We start from the raw sequence: 25,871 nt of genomic DNA, 5'->3' as shown, positions 1-25,871 counted from the left end.
TTTTTACTTTTTCTTTTTGTAACCCTTAAAGCCTTACTAAATATTATTTTTAAAAAAATAGAAGAGGAAAACAAGCAATGCAAAGCCTCTTGAGCGAAGAGGCAGGAGCGTTCCCGCTGTGCTCTAGAGGCTTTGCGTGGCTATCCCTGAACAGTGAGAGGGAGCGCTGCGCAGCGATCCCTCCTGCTGTTCTGGCTTCTGGGATAGCTGCGCAGCCTGCATTCGCCCCATAAGACGCACACACATTTCCCCTTACTTTTTAGGAGGGGAAAGGTGCGTCTTATAGAGCGAAAAATTCGGTACATTGAACTAATCTGTAATCATTTGGAAAATGTATAAAAAAATAATTGGCATACATCCCAGATCAGAGCGGAATCAGAGGAAACTGCACTGATAGACAGTTGGAAAAATATATACTAACAAAGCTGTATTCAATGGATGAAAGTACATAGTGTTTGACATGACTGAGAATCGGGGAATTACAAAGCGTCAAAATCGAGATGTGGAAAATATAGAAACGAGGAGGAGAGGCAGGAGTGAGATGTGGAGATATGCTTCAGTGATCCAGACCGTGGGGATCTCCGAAAAATTAATAATTATAATTTGGTCTTTTTTATTTTAGTGTTTTTGTTTTAATTGGAGTATTATGATTGGATATATTAATTGGATGTTTTTCATTGGAAAATCAATAAAAATGATTTTTTTAAAAAAGAAATAGTTGGCATAAGGCTTGGTCTCCAGGCCCTTGATCATCTTGGAACTTGAGATTAATAATAATAATAATAATAATAATAATAATAATAATACCATCACCTTGCCAATCTGACTGGGTTTCCCACCCATCCTCTGCTGAAAAACCTCCCCTCCAATGATTTGGAAGCTCCAAATTAGGTATGTTTGCCATTAAATATGTACGGAATCATTCCCTCCCCAATCCCTAGCTACTAGACACAAAACAAGATGTTCCGTGCATCAGATATTCAGTACTTCTGGCAATTCTTCCACAGAAACTGCTGCTTGCCTTCTATCACTGTGCCATTGAGAGCGTGCTCACTTCTGGCTTATGTGTGTGGTACGGAAGCTGTACTACCCAGGACAGGATGGGGTTGTGCAGAGTTGTTAAGGCAGCAGAGAGCATTGTTGGCTGCCCACTCTCCACCTTAGAGCAGATTTATGCCACAAGGTGCCATAGGAAGGCACTGGACATAGTAAAAGATCCATCGCATCCTGGTCACTGTCTCTTCGAGCTCCTGCCGTCGGGACGGAGATACAGGACGATGAAGACAAGAACGAGCCGTCTCAAGAACAGCTTCTTCTCCAGAGTGATCTCGGCCCTGAATGGGAAGCCTGGACTTTGAAAGTCATCTAATCTTCCTTGCTGTATTATACTGTATTGTTTTAATTAGTGTTTCTATAGTTGTTTTGATTTTGTGTGGAGTGCCCTACCTGGGTGGATGGAGCAGCCAAGTAATTTTGTTGTCCCCGAGAGGGGGCAATGTCAATAAAGATATTATTATTATTATTAACTGTGTGTATGTGTGTGCTTGTCAGCCACTCATTTTCACCCAACCCATCGCTCACCTCTCACAGGTATGAAGTCTCCTTCCAACTCGGCTTTGTTGTGAGTGAAAGGTCTGATGGAGGGGAAGACGATCAGGGCAAAGGAAAGCAGCAGGACCTGAAAGGGGGGGGCAGAAAGTAGAGTCAGGTGTCTGTCTTAAAAGGTAAAGGACCCCTGTCAGTTAAGTCCAGTCGCAGATGACTCTGGGGTTGCGGAGCTCATCTCACTTTCAGGCCGAGGGAGACAGAGTTTGTCCGCAGACAGCTTTCTGCGGACTAAACTGCTTCTACAGCAACGGAACACCGTGATGGAAACCAGAGCGCACATAAACACCATTTACCTTCCCGCCAGAGTGGTACCTATTTATCTACTTGCACTTTGTCGTGCTTTCAGACTGCTAGGTTGGCAGGAGCAGGGACCGAGCAACGGGAGCTCACCCCGTCACGGGGATTCGAACTGCCGACCTTCCGATCGGCAAGCCCAAGAGGCTCAGTGGTTTAGTCTTAGCCGTGCCCATTAACTTCCACAGGCCCACTCTTGAGTAGGACTTGTAGTCCAGCAACCTCTGAAGGGCCACGGGGTCTCTCTCCATCATTGGCCTGGGCTGCACAGGCTCACCTAAGCCCTAGACTCCTCCCAAAACCTGTCTTGAAAAGAGGCAGCGGGGAGGGGGAATAGATCAGCTTCTTCGACACCCACATGACATCCCCTCGCACACACACTACCACGTACCGCAACACAAGTGCCTGTTTGGGCTGCCTTGCCGCTTGACTGCAACACCAGTCCCTGGAGTTTCTTCAGTTGCTGCAGGAGGGACCTGGGAAGAAATTAGGTGGTGTTATGTACTGAGTTGAATAGGATCCAAATTGCAGCAGTCTGATTGGTCCTAGAACAAAAGGATCCAGAATAAAGCAGTCTGATTGGTCCGCAGGAGCCACCCAATCCGACTCCAGGTAGCAGTGAATCCGCAACCTGATTGGCCTACAGGAGAATCCCGGAACTAGCCAATCACGTGGGGCTCCTTGTGTAAATAATGTATATAAAGCAGACATTTCAGGGAAACTTCCATTCCTCACTACTATGAGCTGAGTAAAGAGCATGAAATCCACCCTCGACTCCGAGAATATTTCAGGTGGATAACTAGGGATGGGTGTGTTTCTGTCCATTTTGGCGTCCTCACGTTTCTATTCTTAAATTCAGTCCTCCACTCTTCCTACTTCTGTGCAGGTACAAATACCTCGTGGTCGCTCTCCAACCAACCCACCCCTCCCTGCAAGTAATTGCTTCCCGTTTAAAAAACAAAATTAAAACACCACAATGGAAGCAGGAAATGACTTACAAGTTCTGCTTCTCCAAGTGAACGACTTTCCTTTGCAGCTCCTGGTTCTGAGCTGTGCAGGCAGACATCCTGGAAGATGGCAAAACGAGTGAGTAGGAAAGGACAGCAAGAAGTTTGGCCACCCCTTAAAAGTTCCTTAAAACTTAAAACGTCCTGTCGGCTGACAAAACGAGGCTGCAAGATCTATGCACGAGGGGCAGAGAGAACGGATCGTAAAGCTTCCATTGGTGCCAGCGGCAGATTCCCTTTCCAATGCAAGCGACAACTTCGCAGGAGGGGCTTTCGCCAGAACTGCAGCTAGGGAGTGGCGGATTGTTGTTGTTGTTTTTTAATAATATTTATTGCTTTTAAGGATTACAAAAGGGGAAAAGAGGGGGAGGGAAGTCCAATTTTAGGATGTCAAATTGATTGTAAAACTAACGAAATGTATAAATTTGAAAAGTATAAATAAATAATTACTGAACTGAACACTTAACTCAAAAATCTCAACTTTCACATCTACTTTCCCCCCTACTTATCAGACTATGAAGAAATTCTGCAGGAAGAGGGCGCAGAAAGATGACTAACCGGCTCTCCAGTCCGTCAATATACTCTTTCTTCTTCTTCCGACTTTCTTGCGCCGACTGCTTGTTCCGGATCTTACGACGTATCTTCTTGAGGACTCTCTCCTCATACTGCAAGGTGCAAAGGAAACAGCTTAACAACTGCATTCTAGTCATGGGGACACTAACAAGATTTTTATTTTTATTTTTTTGCAGCCAGCTTAAGGTAGGCATGGGAAAATATGTCCATTTCAATTTCTCGTTCCCCCCGCTTTCTGTACTGCAGTTCTATACGGGTTTGTGAATTAACTTGTGGAAATTCACAAATGGTGGGAGAGGGACACAAAAGCCCTTTCTCTCCCAGTAACAGCTTGGCATGATGTTGTTTAGTCGTGTCCGACTCTTCGTGACCCCCTGGACCAGAGCACGCCAGGTCCTCCTGTCTTCCACTGCTTCCCGCAGTTTGGTCAAACTCATGTTCGTAGCTTTGAGAACACTGTCCCACCATCTCGTCCTCTGTCATCCCCTTCTCCTTGTGCCCTCCATCTTTCCCAACATCAGGGTCTTTTCCAGGGAGTCTTCTCTTCTCATGAGGTGGCCAAAGTACTGGAGCCTCAGCTTCAGGATCTGTCCTTCCAGTGAGCACTCAGGGCTGATTTCCTTCAGAATGGAGAGATTTGATCTTCTCACAGTCCATGGGACTCTCAAGAGTCTCCTCCAGCACCAGAATTCAAAAGCATCAATTCTTCGACGAACAACCTTCTTTATGGTCCAACTTAGCATGATACTCAGGTGTAATGATCTCAGGCAGGCAAGCAAGCAAGAAATTAATGAGTTTCTGGCAGTTTTCTTACGTTTATTTACAATTTACATCATGGGTAGGCAAACTAAGGCCCGGGGGCCGGATCCAGCCCAATCGCTTTCTATATCCGGCCCCCGGATGGTCCGGGAATCAGCATGTTTTTGCATGAGTAGAAAGTGCCCTTTTATTTAAAATGCATCTCTGGGTTATTTGTGGGGCATAGGAATTCGTTCATTTTTCTTCTTCAAAATATAGTCCGGCCCTCCATGAGGTCTGAAGGACAGTGGATCGGCCCCCTGCTGAAAAAGTTTGCCGACCCCTGATTTACATCCAGAGAGCGGCTACGGGCTTGCCACCCTTAGCCACAAGTTGGTCACTCTGAGTTTCCGCCCCTGTTGCACAGCACGAAGGGCGCCAAAGTCCAGTCCTTCCTCTCTTACACTTCCGTTGCATTTTAACCCTTTCAGATCTTCTGGTTTGAGAAGGTGGGTGAACAACATCCCCCCCCCACTATCAAACGAAAATCCCTCTAACCCAGGGGTAGTCAACCTTTTATATCTACCGCCCACTAATGCATCTTTCTTTTCTTTTCTGTTTTATTAAAGTTTTCTTGGTTTACAAAGGTATGCGCAATGTCTCTTTTTTTCAAGTTACATTTTCGGCCTCTGTCCAGTATACCTGAAGGAGCATCTCCACCCCCATCGTTCTGCCCGGACGCTGAGGTCCAGCTCCGAGGGCCTTCTGGCGGTTCCCTCATTGCGAGAAGTGAGGCTACAGGGAACCAGGCAGAGGGCCTTCTCGGTGGTGGCGCCCGCCCTGTGGAACGCCCTTCCAGCAGATGTCAAAGAGATAAACAACTACCTGACATTCAGAAGACATCTGAAGGCAGCCCTGTTCAGGGAAGTTTTTAACGGGTGATATTTTACTGTATTTTTGGTTTCTATGGAAGCCGCCCAGAGTGGCTGGGGAGGCCCAACCAGATGGGCGGGGTATAAATAATAAATTATTATTGTTGTTATTATTATTATTATTATTATTTCCATAGGTCATTTTCATTTGTTGAGACATTAGGGTTACATTAAGAAGAAAAGGAGGGGAAGAGGTGGAGGGGGGAAAGGCAAGTGGGAGTGGGGTCAGGAGGCGATGTTTCTAATTTGCTTAATGTATTTGTGTCAGTGTCGTTTGTGCGGGTTCTCTTTGCTATTTGCTTGTGTTCCTTTGGTGGTGAGAGAAAGTGGGGTTGGCCTAGGATGCAGTTGCTTGTTTGTGCATCTTTCTTGATGGTAAAATTTCCTTACCGCCCACCAGTGCTCGATAGGACGATTCAGCTTGTGCCGTAGAACCTCACACCGCCCACCTAGAATCCTGAAACGCCCACTAGTAGGTGGTAGGGAGCAGGTTGACAACCCCTGCTCTAAACACTGCCTGCCTCCTGGTTGCATAGCAACTCCCTCAATGCCATCTATCTCCTCCCCTCCCTCTGCCTGCGAGCTTTCCGAGTCTGGAAACTCTTGGTGAAGAGGGGCCGAATTGGCCCATTCCTGCTCTGGCTGAGGCTGCAATTCCTCATCTGCAGAGTCTCCCTTTGTACAGGCATTCCCTCGTCTCCAGAGTCGGACTCTTCCCAGGCGTTTGATTCAGCCAAGTCCCTGACATCAGGTGAGGCAGGCAGGTGGGACGAGGAGTGCCTCTGGTCGGGATGGCAGATGCAGAGGTGCCCCCATATTTTTTTGTGTGTGCCCATGGCAATTGCCTTGGTAGCCCCCCTTGTCATGTGCGTGCAGGAGCCAGGCCCTGTGACCAGTAGGACTTTGCAGGACTGGGGCCTTCCTAAGTTTGTTCTGAAGAGGCAAGGTGAAGCTGATTGGTAACTCACAACACCTGGTGGCAAGAGCCAGGAAGGGATATAAGGTCAGTATTTCCCTTCGGCTCTTTGCCACAGCGACACATTCCCTGCTTTGCTGTGTTTGACTCCTTGACTCCTTGCTCCTCGGACCCCTGACTTCATGACCCCTTGCTTCTTGATCCTCGGACCCCTGACTTCGTGACTCCTTGCTTCTTGCTCCTCGGACCCCTGACTTCGTGGCTCCTTGCTTCTTGATCCTCGGACCCCTGACTTCATGACTCCTTGCTTCTTGATCCTCGGACCCCTGACTTCGGGGCTCCTTGCTTCTTGATCCTCGGACCCCTGACTTCGTGACTCCTTGCTTCTTGATCCTCGGACCCCTGACTTCATGACTCCTTGCTTCCTGATCCTCGGACCCCTGACTTCGTGACTCCTTGCTTCCTGACCCTCGGACCCCTGACTTCGTGACTCCTTGCTTCTTGATCCTCGGACCCCTGACTTCGTGACTCCTTGCTTCCTGACCCTCGGACCCCTGACTTCGTGACTCCTTGCTTCTTGACCTTCGGACCCCTGACTTTGTGACTCCTTGCTTCCTGACCCTCAGACCCTTGGCTCCTGGCTTCTGGAGCCCCGCTCCTGCTCCCTCCCCGCCATCTTGCCCCCGGTCCTGACGTCCCCTGCCAGGACTTCGATCACCTGTGAACCAGACCGTGACACCCCTCCCTCACTACGCCCCTGGGCCAATGGCCCATCTAAGCCACCATCCTGTCCTCACAGTGGCCACAGAGACGCCTGTGCGAAACCCGCAAGCCAGAATCAAGCACAAGAGCCTTCTCTCCTCCTGTGGTTTCCAGAAATTGGGGCATTATCATTGAGGCCTCTGGTTGGCCAATGTAAGAAGAGGATGGTGGACCAGATGGTCCAGCCTTTGGCCTGGTGTAGCATTGGGCCTGAAGTTTGACGCACCTTGGTGAGAGGCAGCTGGGTGGGTAGAGTCACTCCTTCCTTGGCCAATAGCTTCTTCTCATCCTCGGTCAGGACCAGTTCCTGGCAGGTCCCGGGGGTTTGTCTCAACAGCGATGGGTTCATGCCTTGCTGGTGCTGCGACATGAGAAAGGGGCACATTAATGAAAGCCGAAGACGGCCGCTTACTAGGTTCTTCAACAGAAGACAATACAGTGGTACCTCGGGTTATGTATGCTTCAGGTTACAGACTCCGCTAACCCAGAAATATTACCTCGGGTTAAGAACTTTGCTTCAGGATAGGAACAGAAATCATGCTCCGGTGGCGTGGCTGCTAGAGTGGTGCTTCAGGTTAAGAACAGTTTCAGGTTAAGAACGGACCTCCGGAACAAATTAAGTACGTAACCCGAGGTACCACTGTACTGTAAAAGCAAACCAGGATTTATCGGAAGCCTCCTAAGAGCTTTAGCCTGATTATAATAATGTAATAATAATTTATTATTTCTACCCTGACCATCTGGTTGGGTTTCCCCAGCCACTCTGGGCGGCTTCCAACTGAATATTAAAAACAATACAGCGTCAGACATTAAAAGCTTCCCTAAACAGGGCCGCCTTCAGTTGTCTTTTAAAAGTAAAATAGTTGTTTATTGCCTTGACATCTGGTGGGAGGGCATTCCACAGGGCGGGTGCCACCACCAATAAGGCCCTCTGCCTGGTTCCCTGTAACCTCGCTTCTCGCAGAGTGGGAACCGCCAGAAGGCCCTCAGCGCTGGACCTCAGTGTCCGGGCAGAACGATGGGGGTGGAGACGCTCCTTCAGGTATACAGGACCAAGGCCGTTTAGGGCTTTAAAAGTCAGCACCATTGAGAGTCTCACCATCTCACAGCTGTTTGACAGCAGAAGGTCCTTTATGGTCAGGGTGCACGAATTCAGCTGGGGGGCGGCTTGTTCCTGCCTCTCCTCTGGGTAAAATCCTGTCTCCCACATATCTGCAAAAGAGGAAACAAAACGCTCAGAGCTGTTGCCTTTTTAAAAAACTAGGAGGGGCATATAAGAAGCTTTTGACATTACAGTATAACAATGTTGGAACTTTGGAATTAAAAAAAAAATTAATTAAACCCCCCCCCACCCATCCAAAAAATCATATACAGTGGTGCCTCGCAAGACGAAAATAATTCGTTCCGCGAGTCTCTTCGTCTAGCGGTTTTTTCGTCTTGCGAAGCACGGCCATTAGCGGCTTAGCGGATTAGCGCGCTTAGCGGCTTAGCGGCTATTAGTGGCTTAGAAAAAGGGGGGAGGGGAAAAACTTGCAAGAACTTGCAAGACGTTTTCGTCTTGCGAAGCAAGCCCATAGGGAAATTCGTCTAGCGAAGCGACGCAAAAACGGAAAACTCTTTCGTCTAGCGAGTTTTTCGTCTTGCGAGGCATTCGTCTTGCGGGGCACCACTGTATACAGCAACACTGGGGAAGGGCTTGAAGAGCCCCCCCCCCACCTAAAAAAAAGTTTTTGGCATCACAGTGTCACAACGGATGGCCTATGAGAGTAATTGGAGGGAGATTAAAATGTTTTTAGGAAAAAATGAAAATGGTAAATAAATAAATAATAATCAGGGAGCAAGCAGTTCGGCAGAAGATCAATAGAAGAAACGGGGTTTTTTTAAAGTGCATTAATATTATTTTTAAATTTTAATATTATTTTAAATTTTTTAAATCTTTTAAAATTTAAAAGATTATTTTTAAATGACCGATTTTGGATGGAGAGGCCACAGGTGAGCCATGCCTGTTCAGCATCTGCATTCCGCTGCTCCAGAGGGGTGGGACTCGAAACAATGGGTTCAAATACTAGAACGCAGATTCATAGAATCATAGAGTTGGAAGAGACCCCAAGGGCCATCGAGTCCAACCCCCTGCCAAGCAGGAAACACCATCAGAGCACTCCTGACATATGGTGGTCAAGCCTCTGCTTCAAGACCTCCAAAGAAGGAGACTCCACCACACTCCTTGGCAGCAAATTCCACTGTCAAACAGCTCTTACTGTCAGGAAGTTCTTCCTAATGTTTAGGTGGAATCTTCTTTCTTGTAGTTTGGATCCATTGCTCCGTGTCCGCTTCTCTGGAGCAGCAGAAAACAACCTTTCTCCCTCCTCTATGTGACATCCTTTTATATATTTGAAGATGGCTATCATATCACCCCTTAACCTCCTCTTCTCCAGGCTAAACATGCCCAGCTCCCTTAGCCGTTCCTCATAAGGCATCGTTTCCAGGCCTTTGACCATTTTGGTTGCCCTCCTCTGGACACGTTCCAGTTTGTCAGTGTCCTTCTTGAACTGTGGTGCCCAGAACTGGACACAGTACTCCAGGTGAGGTCTGACCAGAGCAGAATACAGTGGCACTATTACTTCCCTTGATCTAGATGCTATACTCCTATTGATGCAGCCCAGAATTGCATTGGCTTTTTTAGCTGCCGCGTCACACTGTTGGCTCATGTCAAGTTTGTGGTCAACCAAGACTCCTAGATCCTTTTCACATGAACTGCTCTCAAGCCAGGTGTCACCCATCAGATTCGGACTAAACATTAGGAAGAGCTTTCTGACGGTAAGAGCTGTTTGACAGTGGGCTGGGCTGCTTCGGAAAGTGGTTGATGGGAGGTTTTTAAACAGAGGTTGGGTGGCCATCTGTCAGGGATTATTTAGCTGCAATCCCTGCCTCTTAGCGGGGTGGACTAGATGACCCTCAGGGATCCCTTCCAACCCTACAATTCTCTGATCCTAAGCAATGCGCTTAACACCAGGTCCTGGAGACCGAGGGCACTGCCTTGGCTGTCCCCGTATTTGGTGTGGGATTCAATCACATACTGACAAGATTCAGGTGATGCAATTAAAATTGGCAGCCAGGTCTTGGAGGAGGAATCTTCTCCCTCGAAAGGTCAGGCTTTTTAGAGATAAGGAAAGTGACAGGGCCAGGGCAGCAGTTGCTCGGACGCAAAACAGCCATCTAATCTCCTTGCAAACAAATCAAGACGGATGCTGGAGAAATAAGCTCTCTGGAAGCGCCTGTGATGTCCACTTTCCCTTCTGTTTTTCAATCCGTTTGCATTTTGCACGGAGACGAAAACAAGGTAAAAAAAGACAAGTTCGCAGGGTACCCCTCAGCTCGGCTTCTTTCTGCCTTTGCAGCTCAAATGAGAAATGTGCAAGCCGCAGGATCGTATGGAGGTCCAGCCCATCAGCCTTGCTTCTCACCCACCACTCACCCCAATAACGTATGGGGGGGATCTCCTGGCAGCAACACAGACGCCTGCAAACCGTTGCTGTGCAGAGACAACTACACCCAGTTTTCAAGATCAGGTTTGTCTCTGCTAAGGGAGCTGGGCATGTTTAGCCTGGAGAAGCGGAGGTGAAGGGGTGATATGATAGCCATGTTCAAATATGTAAAAGGATGTCACAAAGAGGAGGGATAAAGGTTGTTTTCTGCTGCTCCAGAGAAGCGGACACGGAGCAATGGATCCAAACTACAAGAAAGAAGATTCCACCTCAACATTAGGAAGAACTTCCTGACAGTAAGAGCTGTTTGGCAGTGGAATTTGCTGCCAAGGAGTGTGGTGGAGTCTCCTTCTTTGGAGGTCTTTAAGCAGAGGCTTGACAACCGTATGTCAGGAGTGCTCTGATGGTGTTTCCTGCTTGGCAGGGTGTTGGACTCGATGGCCCTTGTGGTCTCTTCCAACTCTATGATTCTATGATTCTGTGATTCTTTCTGAGCTTAACTTGGGAGAGGAAGCCAAGCCGTGGAGAGGAGTGATTCATGCAGGTAAGGTAAAAAAAACAAATTTGGTAAAGGACCCCTGGACGGTTAAGTCCAGTCAAAGGTGACTGTGGGGTTGCGGAGCTCATCTCGCTTTCAGGCCGAGGGAGCCGGCGTTTGTCCACAGACATGTGGCCAGCGGGACTAAAGTGCTTCTGGTGCAACAGGGCACTGTGACAGAAACCAGAGCGCATGGAAACAGTTTCCCTTCCCACTGCAGTGGTACCTATTTATCTACTCGTGCTGGTGTGCTTTCGAACTGCTAGCTTGGCAGGAGCTGGGACAGAGAAACGGGAGCTCACCGCGTCATGGGGATTCAAACCGCCGACCTTCTGATCAGCAAGCCCAAGAGGCTCAGTGGTCCAGACCACAGCGCCACCTCCTACTCTAAGCAAGGAACAATCGGAACGAAAAAAATAAGCAAGGTTTTTGATTGACCATAAAGAAATGGATTAAACATGGTCTGGAGGAGGAGGAGGAGGGGGGAGAAGACATTTGATTAGTTAGATAAACAACAATATTTTTACAACCAAGCGATGTATAAATTTTATGAACGAAACTGATGCTGCTGATCCAGCGATACCAACTTTCCAAAGCCGCTTTGGGCAAAGCTGGTCTAGCGAAAGACGAAGGGGTCACTCACTGAAGTCTATAGACACCTCTGCTTCTCTCAGCTCCGCACCCGGCCCTTTCAGAACCGGGAGGGCCCGGCAGGAGCCCAGGTAGGCAGGGTAAGCCAGGTCACTGTGCGAGCCTCCGTCCGAGTAGGCCCCCGGGCTGCCCGTCGGCACGTAGTGAGGAGGGCTGTCCAGTTGGTCAGAGCTGGGGTCCTCGGAGAGACCGCTGTCGCTGGCCGCCGGGGACCAGCTTGGGGAGTCAAGGGCGGCATCTGGGGCCCCCAAGATAGAATTGATGAAATCCTCATTCTCTTGAACTTTCAGCAAACGCTGTAAAAAGACAGGCAAGTTGTTTGTTTAGTCATTTAGTCGTGTCCGACTCTTCGTGACCCCCTGGACCAGAGCACGCCAGGCACTCCTGTCTTCCACTGCCTCCTGCAGTTTGGTCAAACTCATGTTAGTAGCTTCAAGAACACTGTGATGGCCTGGGATTCGGAGGCTGAACCTGAGGGATCCCAGCCTGCACAGGATTCCCTGCCTCCAGAACCAGCTGAGCCGGGGCTGGTGCATGAGCCTGAAGGGTCCTCGCCTGTGCTGGGTCCTTAGGGGCAGGTATCAGCTGAGTCTGCTCTGGCTCCTGAGGTGATGGAGGACCCATTGCCTGCAGGTGCTCCACTCTCAGCCCCATCAGAGGAAGCTGAGGTTGCCTCTGGGTTCAGTAACCCTCCAGCCTCTCCTGAGCTGCAGAGGCTCAGGCCAGGAGAGGTGAGTCACCTGAGGATCGGGGCCACCCTATGCCTCGGGGCAGATAAAAGCCAGCCAGCCCCAGTCCCAAGTTGCGGGAGCAACTTCGTTGGTTGTCAGTTCCTGCCTGAACCCTGTCCTGCTTTCCTGCCGGAGCTCCTGACCTCACCTGACTACCTGACCTGCATCCAGCTTCAGCTGTTACGGACTGCCTCCATACTGCACCTTTGACCTCAGACTGGACTCGGACCTCGCCTCTTGGTTAGCCCATGGGACCAGCACAAACACAATCCAAGCAACTTTGACTGTGTCGACCACAGCAAACTATGGTAAGTTCTTAAAGAAATGGGAGTGCCTGATCACCTCATCTGTCTCCTGAGAAATCTCTATGTGGGACAAGAAGCTACAGTTAGAACTGGATATGGAACAACTGACTGGTTCAGAATTGGGAAAGTAGTATGACAAGGCTGTATATTGCCTCCCTGCTTATTTAACTTATATGCAGAATTCATCATGCGAAAGGCTGGGCTGGATGAATCCCAAGCCGGAATTAAGATCGCCGGAAGAAATATCAACAACCTCAGATATGCAGATGACACAACTTGGATGGCAGAAAGTGAGGAGGAACTGAAGAACCTCTTAATGAGGGTGAAAGAGGAGAGCGCAAAATATGGTAAGGAGTCGGTGAAAAAGGATGCCTGACCTCCCTGTTGGTGAAAGAGCTTTGCCTGGGAACTGTAGTTTAAGGGTGCTGGGTGTTGAATGGAAAACTACAGTTCCCACTTTTTCCTTGGGTGGGGTGCCACAGCTGTTCAAATTCATGGTGTTACAGAACTGGAAGGGGTTGTCCCCCTAAACACTAAAATCAATAAATGCTAGGATTTTGGGGTTATTTGTGATAGGAAGGGAGAATATAAGCTGCAAAGGTATTCCTGGCCTAACTAGGGCTGTTAAGAGAGCCATCGTGGTTAGTTAACAAGACAATGGAACTTTTCGCACCAGTTGTGACCAGAGACTGGAGATTTGGGAGGTTGCTCTGGGGGAGGGCAAGGGGCTTCTGGGAAGAAGGAGGAGGACAGGAAGGGAGATCCATCTTGGCGATGAAGGAGGAAGGACTGCCTGCAATGCTTTGGGTCACGTTGTAAGATCTGGACCCACCTCCCTGCAGACTGAGGGTGTAAATAGGCAAATAAACCCTAAATGAATGAATGAATGAATGAATAAATTTATTACGGTCATGGACCAGAAAAAACATAAAAAAACAATAGTTTACAAAGGGAATAATGGTGTCAATTAAAAATTGTAAAATTATACATAAAAGCAATACACATATGCACACACACCCACACACACACACATATATACACATATATGCACTACAGTATATGTATAGACTTAAAAAATGGGGGGGCTTGTCCAGGGGTCAAGTCTTTTACTTTTTTACAGCTAATGCCCTCCGCTTGATCGCAGCCGCAGAAAATTTGGCCACTTTCAGTGTTACTTCTGGGTTTTTATCTCCTAGTAGGATTTTCAGCCGCTGAGATTCAGATCGACCTGGAAATTTCTGAACGATAGGGGAGATAAACAGTGACCTAATATCCCCGTAAAGGTCGCAGTGTAACAACACATGTGAAGCCGTTTCCACCTCTTTCAGACCACATGGGCAAACTCGTTCAGCATAGGGTGTGCCCTCGTATCTGCCCTTTAGTAAGGCAGATGGCAGTACATCAAATCTGGTAAGGGTAAACGCCCGCCTGTATTTTGCGATTTGTAGATCCAGCAAATATGGTGTTAGATTAAACCCTTTTCCATAATCTTGGATAGCTGGATATTTATCTATCTTGCTCATATGGTCCTGAAGCTCTACATCTCCTATTCGCTGGCTCACCATCCTTTTAGCCTTTTCAAAACCTGAGGCTATGAGTTCTTGTGGGGAAAGCCCCAGGCCCTTCAATTTTTCATAAAGCGACAATCTCCATTTAGACTGGAACGGGTCTAGTAGAGTCAATGGAGCCACTCCCACTGGGAAAAATATGAGTTTTAGCCAGAAGTGAATCTTCAGGATCCATATCCTGGCATTAATAGGGAGTTGACCTACCTCCAGCCTGATGGCTGTGTTGGAGACACAGGTAGGTAACCCTAGTAGGGAGCGGTAAAATTTAGTTTGTACAGATTCCAGGGACTTGAGTTTTTGACAATTAAATATCTGGGTGCCATACATCAATTGTGGAAGTATTTTTGCAACAAAGACCTGGGAGGCAGCAGGAACATATTGACCTCCTTTTCTGTAAAAGAATCTTATGATAGCTCTGGAAGATCTTTGCGCATTTACAATGGAATTCTTAATCTGATGGCACCAAGATCCCTTCTCATCAAAAATTATTCCAAGATATCTAAAAGATGTTACTTGCTCAATAGGTTGGTTATTAATTTTCCATTTATGTCGGAGTTTTCTCTTGGAGAACACCATAATTTTTGATTTAGTGTAATTTATTATTAGGTGTTCAGCTTCGCAATACTCTGTAAGAGCTCGTAAAAGTTTTCTTAGACCCACACAAGAGAAGGAAATAAGTGCCGCATCATCTGCGTACAAAAGGACTGGGATTGGTATATTATTTAGGTTTGGGGGATGAGTGCTTGCTTCCTCCATCTTTCCGACTAAGGAGTTTATATAGAAGTTAAATAGAATAGGGGCAAGAACACAGCCTTGCTTGACACCATGGAAACTTTGGATTTCCTTTGATAGGTTCCCATAACGGTCGCATCTAACACGGATCCGAGTATTTTCATGTAGTCTACGGATAAGAAGCAAAAGACGTCTATCGATGTTTGTGGCATTTAATTTTTCCCAAAGTCTGTGCCGGGGTATCAAATCGAAAGCTGATTTGAAATCTACAAAGGCTACATAGAGGGAGCCTCCTTTCTTTGAGGTGTATTTCTCCACTAGATGTTGCAATACCAGTCCTTGGTCTAGAGTTGATCTATGTGCCCTGAAACCAGCCTGGGCTTCCTTTAGGATGTGCTCCTGTTCCAGCCAGTCCGCAAACTTTTCACGTAAGTGAGTTGCATAAAGTTTGCTAATGATGCTTAAGAGACTGATTGGTCTGTAATTGGCTGGATCAAGTTTACAGCCTTTCTTGAATATGGGAACGATGATTGCCAATCCCCAGTCCTCTGGTATTATTGCTGTTTGATCTATGCTGGTGAATAGGGTGGCAAGGACTGGGGCCCACCAGTCAATATTGGCTTTGAGAAGCTCAGGAGAGATATTATCTGCTCCCGGGGCTTTTCTGTGTTTGAGTGCCTGAATAAGCCTCCTGATCTCCGCAACCGACACCGGAGGCCACTCATCACCTGCCGCACACTGTATTAGTGGCTGTGTCAAAGGCAGAGCTGAATATGAAGATTGGAAAAATGCCTCCCAAGTCCCTGCAGGTATAGTATACTCCACTTCTGAGGAGGTAGATCGCACTCCATTTGCTACCAGTCTCCAGAAGGTGGCCGAATCTCTCTCTCTGGATGCATCTATTAGGCATTTCCATTCTCTTTTCTGTGCCAGGAGTTTTTTGTTTTTGATCAAGATTTTATAATTTCGTTTATCTTCAAACCAGACCGTGGGGAGTTGGGGTAAATTGGCAGATCTATAATTCTTGTATTTTTTCAGTAAGTTTAGCTTCATGTCCTGACATTCTTGATCAAACCAGGGTTTGGAGTTTTTATATACTGAGGATTGCCTACTTGACCTGTTCCTTTTTTCCTTCAGGGAATCTTGAAGGAGTGAAATTAACTCCTGAAATAAATTTATCTTTAATTCATGGCTTGAGGAAGTTATAAGGTTTTCTCTCTTAGTGAGGAATTCCTTTGAGCATAGCCTACTTGAAATTTCCTTATGCAGTTCATCTGTCCATCTGATACGAGAATATCTGAGCTCCAAAGTTGTAGGGCTCGAATGTTCGATTTTCTCAGCGCAGGATAAATCCTTTCCCGCAGCTACGAGTGCACTTAATGGCAGATGGTCACTGTCTAAGCGCTCCTCCACTTTGCATTCCAGAACTTTGTTTTGAAGATCATACGACACGATTATATAATCAATTGTGGAGGCGCCATTGTTAGATATAAATGTGAATTCTCCGACCTTCTCCCCCTCTGTACGGCCATTTAGTATAACCAAGTCCAACTTGTTGACCAAGTGTAATAGGCATAAGCCGGCATAATTGCAGCCTTTATCCTTTGAGATTCTAGCTGGTATTGAGTGGGCTTCCTCTATAATGGGGGCTGTTTCATGGAAATGGGCATACAAAGCCTCATCAGATTGTCCAGTTCTGGCATTTAGGTCGCCTGCCACCACTACAGAGGCATCAGGAAATTGATTTGATAGTTTGTCAAGATACTGTTCTAACTGAGCCCAAGTATTTCTTATCAGTCTTTTCTCTCTTTGTGGGGGTAGGTATACGTTAATCAGCAGCAAGCTGTGGGTCCTCCACTGTACTTGCACAGCTGTGGCCAGATGGTCTAGTGGGTCTAGTTTTTTAAATATGGCCCTTAGCCTTGTTGAGATTAAAGTAACTAACCCACCTTTAACTCGCCCCCCTCTAGTACTTAAAAGACCTGGGAGGGAGAACGCAGAAAAGCCATTTAACTCCACTTCACTTGTGCTCCAGGTCTCCTGGAGAAACACAATGTCATGTCTCTGGATATATTTAGCAAAGGATTGGTCAGAAACCCTCTTTTGCCAACCTGCAATATTCCAAGTTAGCAAGGCAAGGTTGCACGTTGTCTTGCCAAAAGTTGATCTTAGTCAATTTGCCTTTGAAAGATTTTTAGGGCCTATCTTTTTATCTATTGGTTGAATTTCGTTCATTTTGGCAATGTCCATAGATGTATTATCGCCCAGGTACTCAATGGAATCAATTGAAGGGTGCAGCGTGCTAACATTAGTGATCAGTACTCCTTTTTTTGGCGAATCTACCTTGAGGTGTTCTATTTGACTGATACCAAGTTCATCCTCATCCAGGTATCTCATGCTGGTCCAAGAGCGCGTTGTGGTTGTCATAGGGATGGTTTCCTTCTTAGATGGTAGATTGTTGCTGTCCCTTACGCACTGTGTTAGATCTGTTGCTGTCAGGTTTATCTCTGCAGCTGCAGAGGTATTATAGAGGTAGTCTTTCATGGTTGTCATAGGGATGGTTTCCTTCTTAGATGGTAGTTTATCCCTTGCGCACTGTGTTAGATCTGTTGTTAACAGGTTTATCTCTGCAGTTGCAGAGGTATTATAAGAGTAATCTTTCATGGGGTCTGTCTTGGCTTTTCCAGAGAGGTTCTCTTTCTTTAATTGGTCCGTTGCCGGTTCTTTCTCTCTTACTTTTTCCTGAGCATTCATCTCTGTTAGCTTATTTCTAAGGGTCTCCAATCTTCTCAAGATCTCAGATTGGGCAAGGAAAGGCAACAATCCAAACTGATTTATTAATGCCTTTTCTTCTGGATAGAAGTTATCCGTCCCCTCATTAGGCAGTCTCATCTCCTGTCTTAGTTTCAAGGACCCTTGCTCAGTATGTTCCAGTTTGTCTTTTGAGTGTCCTCTCTCCTCCTTTGGTTTACAAGTAAATCTTATCTCAGCTGTCGTAAAATCATCAGGAAACAAATTCAAACATGTGCTGTTTTCAAAATATCTTGTTACCGTTATCCTTTTCTTTAACAGCAAATGTCTTGATCTATATATATTTTTAGCCAAGTTTTGATCTTTGAAGGAGGCAATCACTCGCAGAGAGTATCCATTGTAGAATATGAAATCTACTGAGGTAATGTCATTTAATTTTATTTTTCCTGGCAGCATATCATCTAAAGTATTCACAAAATGCACCGAGCGTTCTTCCTTTGTAAGGAAGCCCTTTGGCTTCGGGTAGTTTAGAAAAGCTAGCTTCCTATCTGCCAGTATCAGTTTCCATCCTTTATCCTGGGACAGATCTTGCCCTGCTACTGGCTCATCTTGAGATCTGCCATAATCAATGGTATGGGATGAGTCTTCTTTAATATTTATGGATCCTTGAGGTTTCAGCATAGAGCACCCGGGTAGTGATTCCGTTTCCTCACTTGTTTTGTTAGGCAGCAATGGTGTTTCTTTCAAAGACTTCAGCTGGATCTTTTTTTCTGGATCCACACTGTTGTTCTCTCTGCTGCCATGTATAGCAGGTTTGTTAGAGTTTGTTTTTGATTTTGTTGGGATCAGCTTATATAGTCTTTTCCAACATACTTTACATGCACGTCGGTTTATAACAGATTTCCTTGCAGTTTTTATGTTCTTACTTTTCTTTTTAGTTTCAGCTTTCTTCTTATGGGATCTCTTACTGATGCCTCGCTTCTTTTGATTTACTTCGATAGGAAATTCGGTTTTGGGGACAGAGACATACAACCCTATGTCCTTTCCTTGGTGTAAATGATTTTCCGCTGATGATCCTTGTGTGCACTTGCTGGTTGCTGGTTGCTTTGTATATTCTGGCTCTTGAGGGGTGGTTGGTGGATCAACACCATGAAATTCTGAGCCTTTAGCTTGGAGGGGATAATTTTCCACTAGTGTCAGGAGCAGCCCATTTGTTATTGTTAAATATTTTTTCATAGCTGCCAGATCCAGATTTATAGAGAGCAGCCAGTCCTGAGGATAGCAGTCATTGTTTTCCGTCTGGGAGCCCATAGATGAAGTCTGGGATTTCTGGGAGTTTCGGGTTTCTTCCTGTAACTCTGAAGATAATATCTCAGCCAAGACTATTTCATGGGCCAGGCTCATTGTATTTCTATTTTGGTTGTTATTCTCCGAGTCCTGTATTCCTCTAGAGAAGGTTGAGTGATCTTGAGCAGCAGAGGGAAAAGGAAGGGCCTCATCCTGCTTCAACTCAACCATCTCAGCCATCTTTTGCTCATTTCCATTTCCATTCTCGTTGTCCCTTGTATGTGAAAAGTATTGCGTGATTTTACTCTGTTTCTCATAACACTCCTGGAACAATGGGCTTGTCACTATCCCCAGGTCCCTACGTTTCTTCCTAGTAAGTACCATTTGTAAATCTTTGTTACCAATCAGGGGTTATTCTTCCTCTTTCAAAAACTATGTCTCTTAGGAAGTCGGAAACTCCACCCAGCTGTAGACTAAGGTCCAAATTGAAGCAAGATTTGGGATAGCTGTTTGTAGTTTGATAGCTTATAGTTCAGAGCATAACACGGAGTTGGCAATAAATCAGCTGTCACCCGTTTTCCTTATTGTCGGTCAGACTTGAGGAGAGTGGCAGCGTGGGGAGTAAACCCTCCGGACATTAAGATAACAAGGTAACAAGAAGGGCTTTTTTTAAAAAAAGCAACAGCTAAAAGAACTATTAAAACTATTTAAAAACTCTGGAGGAGTTAAAATATATATTATAAAAGGGGTTTCAAAGGTTGGCTCGGTGTCGAGCCTATTTAAAAAGCAAATTTAAGAACTTGCCTCAGATAACCTCCAGAACTCTGCAGCTAGTTCGGCGGCCATCTTTTTCAAACTTTCCCAAGAAGGGTGATGTGTGTCCTTCCCTCCTCCCAATAAAAACATTTCTTTAATCCTCTGCTGCCTCCCCAATTTTGGGGTTATTTGTGATAGGAAGGGAGAATATAAGCTGCAAAGGTATTCCTGGCCTAACTAGGGCTGTTAAGAGAGCCATCGTGGTTAGTTAACAAGACAATGGAACTTTTCGCACCAGTTGTGACCAGAGACTGGAGATTTGGGAGGTTGCTCTGGGGGAGGGCAAGGGGCTTCTGGGAAGAAGGAGGAGGACAGGAAGGGAGATCCATCTTGGCGATGAAGGAGGAAGGACTGCCTGCAATGCTTTGGGTCACGTTGTAAGATCTGGACCCACCTCCCTGCAGACTGAGGGTGTAAATAGGCAAATAAACCCTAAAAGCGCAGTGTCCTCTGCTCTCCAAAGGGGAGACCCTATGTTGGTGCCTGTTATGTACTGAGTTGAATAGGATCCATATTGCAGCAGTCGGATTGGTGCTAGAACAATAGGATCCAGAATGCAGCGGTCTGATTGGTCCTAGAACAAAAGGATCCAGAATGCAACGGTCTGATTGGTCCTAGAACAATAGGATTCAGAATGCAACGGTCTGATTGGTCCTAGAACAATAGGATTCAGAATGCAGCAGACTGATTGGTCTGCAGGAGCCACCCAATCCAGCTCCAGGTGGAAGTGAATCCGCAACCTGATTGGCCTACAGGAGAATTCCGGAGTTAGCCAATCACGTGGGGCCCATTGTGTAAATAATGTTTATAAAGCACACATTTCGGGGAAACCTCCATTCTTCCTCACCACTATGAGCTGAATAAAGAGCATGAAATGGTCAAAGGCCTGGAAATGATGCCTTATGAGGAACGGCTAAGGGAGCTGGGCATGTTTAGCCTGGAGAAGAGGAGGTTAAGGGGTGATATGATAGCCATGTTCAAATATATAAAAGGATGTCACATAGAGGAGGGAGAAAGGTTGTTTTCTGCTGCTCCAGAGAAGCGGACACGGAGCAATGATTCCAAACTACAAGAAAGAAGATTCCACCTCAACATTAGGAAGAACTTCCTGACAGTAAGAGCTGTTCGACAGTGGAATTTGCTGCCAAGGAGTGTGGTGGAGTCTCCTTCTTTGGAGGTCTTTAAGCAGAGGCTTGACAACCATATGTCAGGAGTGCTCTGATGGTGTTTCCTGCTTGGCAGGGGGTTGGACTCGATGGCCCTTGGGGTCTCTTCCAACTCTAGGATTCTATGCTTCCACTCTCGACTCCGAGTATATTTCAGTGCCTGTGATCCCATGTGCTCTGGCCACTGCTTGGCAGAGAGAGGGGCCAGACATCGGGCTTTTCTGGTGTGGGTGTCACCCGCAAGAGTGATCCCTGCATTTCAGGGGGCTGGACTGGACTGGACTGACCCTTTGAGATCCTGTTCCACCCTAAAGGTAAAGGGACGCCTGACCATTAGGTCCAGTCATGACCGACTCTGGGGTCATGGCGCTCATCTCGCTTTACTGGCCGAGGGAGCCAGTGTACAGCTTCCGGGTCATGTGGCCAGCATGACTAAGCCGCTTCTGGCAAACCAGAGCAGCGCATGGAAATGCCATTTACCTTCCCGCCAGAGCGGTCCCTATTTATCTACTTGCACTTTGACGTGCTTTCGAACTGCTAGGTTGGCAGGAGCAGGGACCGAGCAATGGGAGCTCACCCCGTCGTGGGGATTCAAACCGCCAACCTTCTGGTCAGCAAGCCCTAGGCTCAGTGGTTTAACCCGCAGCGCCACCCGCGTCAACCCTACTGTTCCATGATTCCCACTCTGCTCCAAGCTTTTAAACTCACGCTGTCTTCCAGTCCCATCCAAGCTGTCGCCGTTGACCCAATCTCTACGCTGCGAAGGACCCCGTCCTGTCGGTCAAAGAGGAGGTCCAGCAGCTCCATGCTGTCAAGGCTGGCGGCAGTCATGTCTGTGTGTGTGGGTGTGTGGGTGGGTGTGTGTGTGTGTGTGTGTGTGAGTGAGAGAGAGAGAGAGAGAGAGAGAGAGAGAGAGAGAGAGAGAGAGAGAGATATGAATCAGCATGGCCAGAAGCTCAGTACACTGGTACCTCGGGTTACATACGCTTCAGGTTACAGGCTTCACTAACCCAGAAATAGTACCTCGGGTTAAGAACTTTGCTTCAGGATGAGAACAGAAATCGGGCTCCGGCGGTGCAGTGGCAGCAGGAGGCCCCATTAGCTAAAGTGGTGCTTCAGATTAAGAACAGTTTCAGGTTAAGAACGGACCTCCGGAACGAATTAAGTTCTTAACCCAAGGTACCACTGTACTGTGGGCCAGATCCACAGCATTCATCAACACGCAGAAATAACAATAACAACAATAATAATTACTTATTTATACCCCGCCCCTCTGGCTGGGTTTCCCCAGCCACTCCGGGCGGCTTCCAACAAAATATTAAAAATAAGACACCAGACATTAAAAACTTCCCTAAACAGGGCTGCCTTCAGATGTCTTCTAAAAGTCAGGTACAGTGGTACCTCGGTTTACGAACTTAACCCGTTCCGGAAGTCCGTTCTTAAACCGAAACCGTCATGTGGCCAGCAGGACTAAGCCGCTTCAGGCGAACCAGAGCAGTGCACGGAAACACCGTTTACCTTCCCGCTGGAGTGGTACCTATTTATCTACTTGCACTTTGACGTGCTTTCGAACTGCTAGGTTGGCAGGAGCAGGGACCGAGCAACGGGAGCTCACCCCGTCATTGCGGGGATTCGAACCACCAACCTTCTGATCGGCAAGTCCTAGGCTCTGTGGTTTAACCCACAGCACCACCCGCGTCCCTCTTAGTTTGCCTACCCATGCTTTAAGTCTGTCCTCATTAGAAGTCTAGCTGCAGCATGGATGAATCACCCCACGGCCAGCCTTTCTCCATCCAGGAATGTCTGTCATTGACGCACCAGCTAGTAAAAGACACTCTTTCTGAGCCTCAAGTGACAAAGACGGATCCAAAGTCTTTACCCCAGGAGCCATTCGTCCTCAGTGCCTCCCTCTTCCCAGGGTTCGAGCTCAGTATATTATCCCTCATCTAATGGGGTTGTGGCACTCACCTCGCTTTACAGGCCAAGGGAGCCGGCATTTGTCCGCAGACAGTTTTTCCGGGTCATGTGGCCAGCAGGACTAAGCCGCTTCTGGTGAACCAGAGCAGTGCACGGAAACGCCGTTTACCTTCCCGCCAGAGTGGTAGCTATTGATCTACTTGCACTTTTGTCGTGCTTTCGAACTGCTATGTTGGCAGGAACAGGGACCGAGCAACAGGAGCTCACCCCGTCGTAGGGATTCAAACCGCTGACCTTCTGATCGGCAAGCCCAAGAGGCTCAGTGGTTTAGACCACAGCGCCACCCACGTCCCTCAGTAATAATAATAATAATAATAATAATGATAATAATTTATTTATACCCCGCCCATCTGGCTGGGCCTCCCCAGCCACTCTGGGCGGCTTCCATAGAAACCAAAAATACAGTAAAATATCACACGTTAAAAACGTCCCTTAAGATGTCTTCTGAATGTCAGGTAGTTGTTTATCGCTTTGACATCTGGTGGGAGGGCGTTCCACAGGGCAGGCGCCACCACCGAGAAGGCCCTCTGCCTGGTTCCCTGTAGCTTTGCTTCTCGCAATGAGGGAACCGCCAAAAGGCCCTCGGTGCTGGGCAGAACGATGGGGGTGGAGACGCTCCTTCAGGTATACTGGACCGAGGCCATTTAGGGCTTTAAAGGTCAGCACCAACACTCCATAGAAACCCCTTAACACTTGAGGCCAGTTTATCTGAAAGATCACCTTACTGACTTCCGGATGTGTCCAGTCAACTACTTTGATCTGAGGAACTCGCACAGGTGGCAGTAATAATTGTCCTGCACTTGTAAAATACCAACCTTTTAACATGGCAGTGCCTATACTTTGGAACTGCCTGCCTATTGACCCTAACCCTGCTCTTTTCAGTGCCTGCTTAAAACTTTTTTTTAGACATGCAGGGATGCTCCTCCAATGCGGCCTTCTGCACTGCGGACTTGCCCCACCGGTTTGGGGAACACCTGCAGTTGCTCAGCTAGAGAGGGCCCAGCCGGTCTGGGCTTGGCGAGTGTTTGGGCAGAGAGCTCACTTGGCTCCCGTTCTGGAGCTCTTTTTTTTTTTTAATAATAATATTTATTAACAGTTTAAAGATTACAAAAAAAGAAAAAGAATTAAACAATACGATACAATACAAAAACAAAAACACTATGTAACACCAACCCTAAAACATTGAATTAACAAAACAAAAGAAAGACAATTAAAAACACATCCAATAATTTCAGTATCTTATCTTTCATTCACTTGTTTCAGCGACCTCCTAACACCTCCCTTTTCGTATTCCACTTCAATTAACTGTTTCAGCAATTCCTTTCCATCTTCCTCTGTTTTCTGTCCTGTAATTTATCTTAACTTATTCTAACCTTTATTTTTCACTTTAATACATTAAAAATCTATTTGTACTTAATTCCTTATAACATTTCTGCTAAAGCCGTATAACTTCATTCCAACATTTTTCTAACATTCATTAATTTTACAGTATTTCTGTAAATAATCTTTAAATTTTTTTCCAGGCTTCTTCCACCGACTCTTCTCCCTGGTCTCAGATTCTGCCAGTCATTTCCGCCAGTTCCATGTAGTCCATCAACTTCATCTGCCATTCTTCCCGGGTGGGTAAATCTGTGTCTTCCAACAGACACAAGCTAATTCAGACCCCGTGAGCAGAATTCACGCACGCACAGTTTTCCAGTTCATGCCTACCTACAAAATCATTACTCTTCTGCAATTTTGAACATGTTCCCCCGCTTTGAAAAGGATAATTGCAAGCAAACGCCAAATGCCACAGTAGCTGGGGCTGTTAATCCAAGCAAGCTCGTGTCATATGCTCACCTTACGCAGAGTAGACCCACCAAAGTTAATGAACGTGACGGATCAGGGCTGAGCCGTTCTCGGCGCAGACCCACTGAAATTCACAAGCACGACTAACTTAGGTCGAGTAATTCCAGTACGTAGGTCTGTTCCAAGTGGAACTAAAATTGGAAGCAAGCCCTAGGTTTGTTGGTTTCGGTGGGTCTACTCTGAGCAGGATCTGCAGGGTGTGGATCTGAGCCAGAAGCAACCCAAACTGTTTGTTGTTTGCTTGCTCAAGCGGCTAACAGGCTTAACTCAATACACCACTCAATGTCCAATCTCTCCTCCACCCTCTCGTCTCCATCCTGACCTTCGTCCTCTTGTTTGCATTGCTCAGGTTTCCAAAGATGGCCCAGGTTGGGTCAAACGGTGGCGGACGCGGTGGAGGGTTTTGCACCAAATCCTGCCATAAACCAAAGTGCACCAACTCACCCCAGCCGTGTGTCGCCGACTTCTGCCTCCTTCGACGTGGCTTTTGCCAAGCGGCCTTTATTCCAACTCGACGGCGGCTGGGTTCTTCTCTCCTCCTGTCTCCCTTGGGTCCCTCTGCCCCGAAACCTCCTTCCACTGTGTAGCAAAGTTTAAACTCCAACTAAACAAAACAAAAAAATACCGGCGTCAGGGGAGTAGAAACCCCTCCCCTCATCCAGTCCACCAATGGAACCAAAGACTGGTCGTTGATGGGCAAAAAGAAGGGATTGGCCTCGCTGGGTCAAATTGAGTAACCGTTATCTAAATAGCTTTTGACCACGACCGCCCACACCTGCTTCTTCCCAGTCTGGGGTGGGCAGTGAGCCCATGGGTGCAAAGTCCTCTCTTGGGCTGTGTCGCACGGCGAACTTTTACCTAGATTTCAAGAATAGCTTCATCTCCCTGAAAAAAGAACAGCATGTTCAACAATTGCCTTCTAGGGTCAACCCTCCGGTGTGCCCTTTTCATTGCTATCAGAACGGTCAAACACAATCTGTCTGTCTTTCCAGGTTTTCTGCTTCGTTGGAAAAAGCAGAAGGAAAGAAACAATAAAACCAAGGAATATAGGGAAATGGATAGGAGCCGTCACATACCCAAGAGATCCTAGAATCATAGAATCATCGAGTTGGAAGCGACCCCAAGGGCCATCGAGTCCAACCCCCTGCCAAGCAGGAAACACCATCAGAGCACTCCTGACATATGG

General features: G+C 47.0%; 1 protein-coding gene across 2 annotated transcripts in view; it reads right to left on the bottom strand.

The window, feature by feature from the left end:
* Positions 1 to 25,577, bottom strand: part of CREB3L3 (cAMP responsive element binding protein 3 like 3) — a 28,409-nt gene extending 2,832 nt beyond the window's left edge. Inside the window, exons 1-10 of one of the 2 annotated variants that reach the window (XM_081895687.1) lie at positions 25,461 to 25,563; positions 25,130 to 25,289; positions 21,569 to 21,693; positions 11,497 to 11,800; positions 7,930 to 8,042; positions 7,057 to 7,191; positions 3,468 to 3,574; positions 2,901 to 2,969; positions 2,294 to 2,378; positions 1,582 to 1,678 (exon numbers count right to left, since the gene is read on the bottom strand). In XM_081895687.1, the coding sequence (XP_081751813.1) occupies positions 1,582 to 1,678; positions 2,294 to 2,378; positions 2,901 to 2,969; positions 3,468 to 3,574; positions 7,057 to 7,191; positions 7,930 to 8,042; positions 11,497 to 11,800; positions 21,569 to 21,691 (1,033 nt within the window). In that variant the 5' untranslated portion in view covers positions 21,692 to 21,693; positions 25,130 to 25,289; positions 25,461 to 25,563. Of the gene's footprint in view, positions 1 to 1,581; positions 1,679 to 2,293; positions 2,379 to 2,900; positions 2,970 to 3,467; positions 3,575 to 7,056; positions 7,192 to 7,929; positions 8,043 to 11,496; positions 11,801 to 21,568; positions 21,694 to 25,129 lie in introns of both variants that reach the window. The other variant, XM_081895686.1, reaches the window with a different exon arrangement.
* Positions 25,578 to 25,871: the final 294 nt, after the last annotated feature.

The sequence above is a fragment of the Podarcis melisellensis genome, assembly GCF_964234715.1.
Source record: "Podarcis melisellensis genome assembly, chromosome: 18".
In the NCBI taxonomy this organism is placed as follows: domain Eukaryota; kingdom Metazoa; phylum Chordata; class Lepidosauria; order Squamata; family Lacertidae; genus Podarcis; species Podarcis melisellensis.
This window is presented reverse-complemented; position numbering and strand designations above follow the sequence as displayed.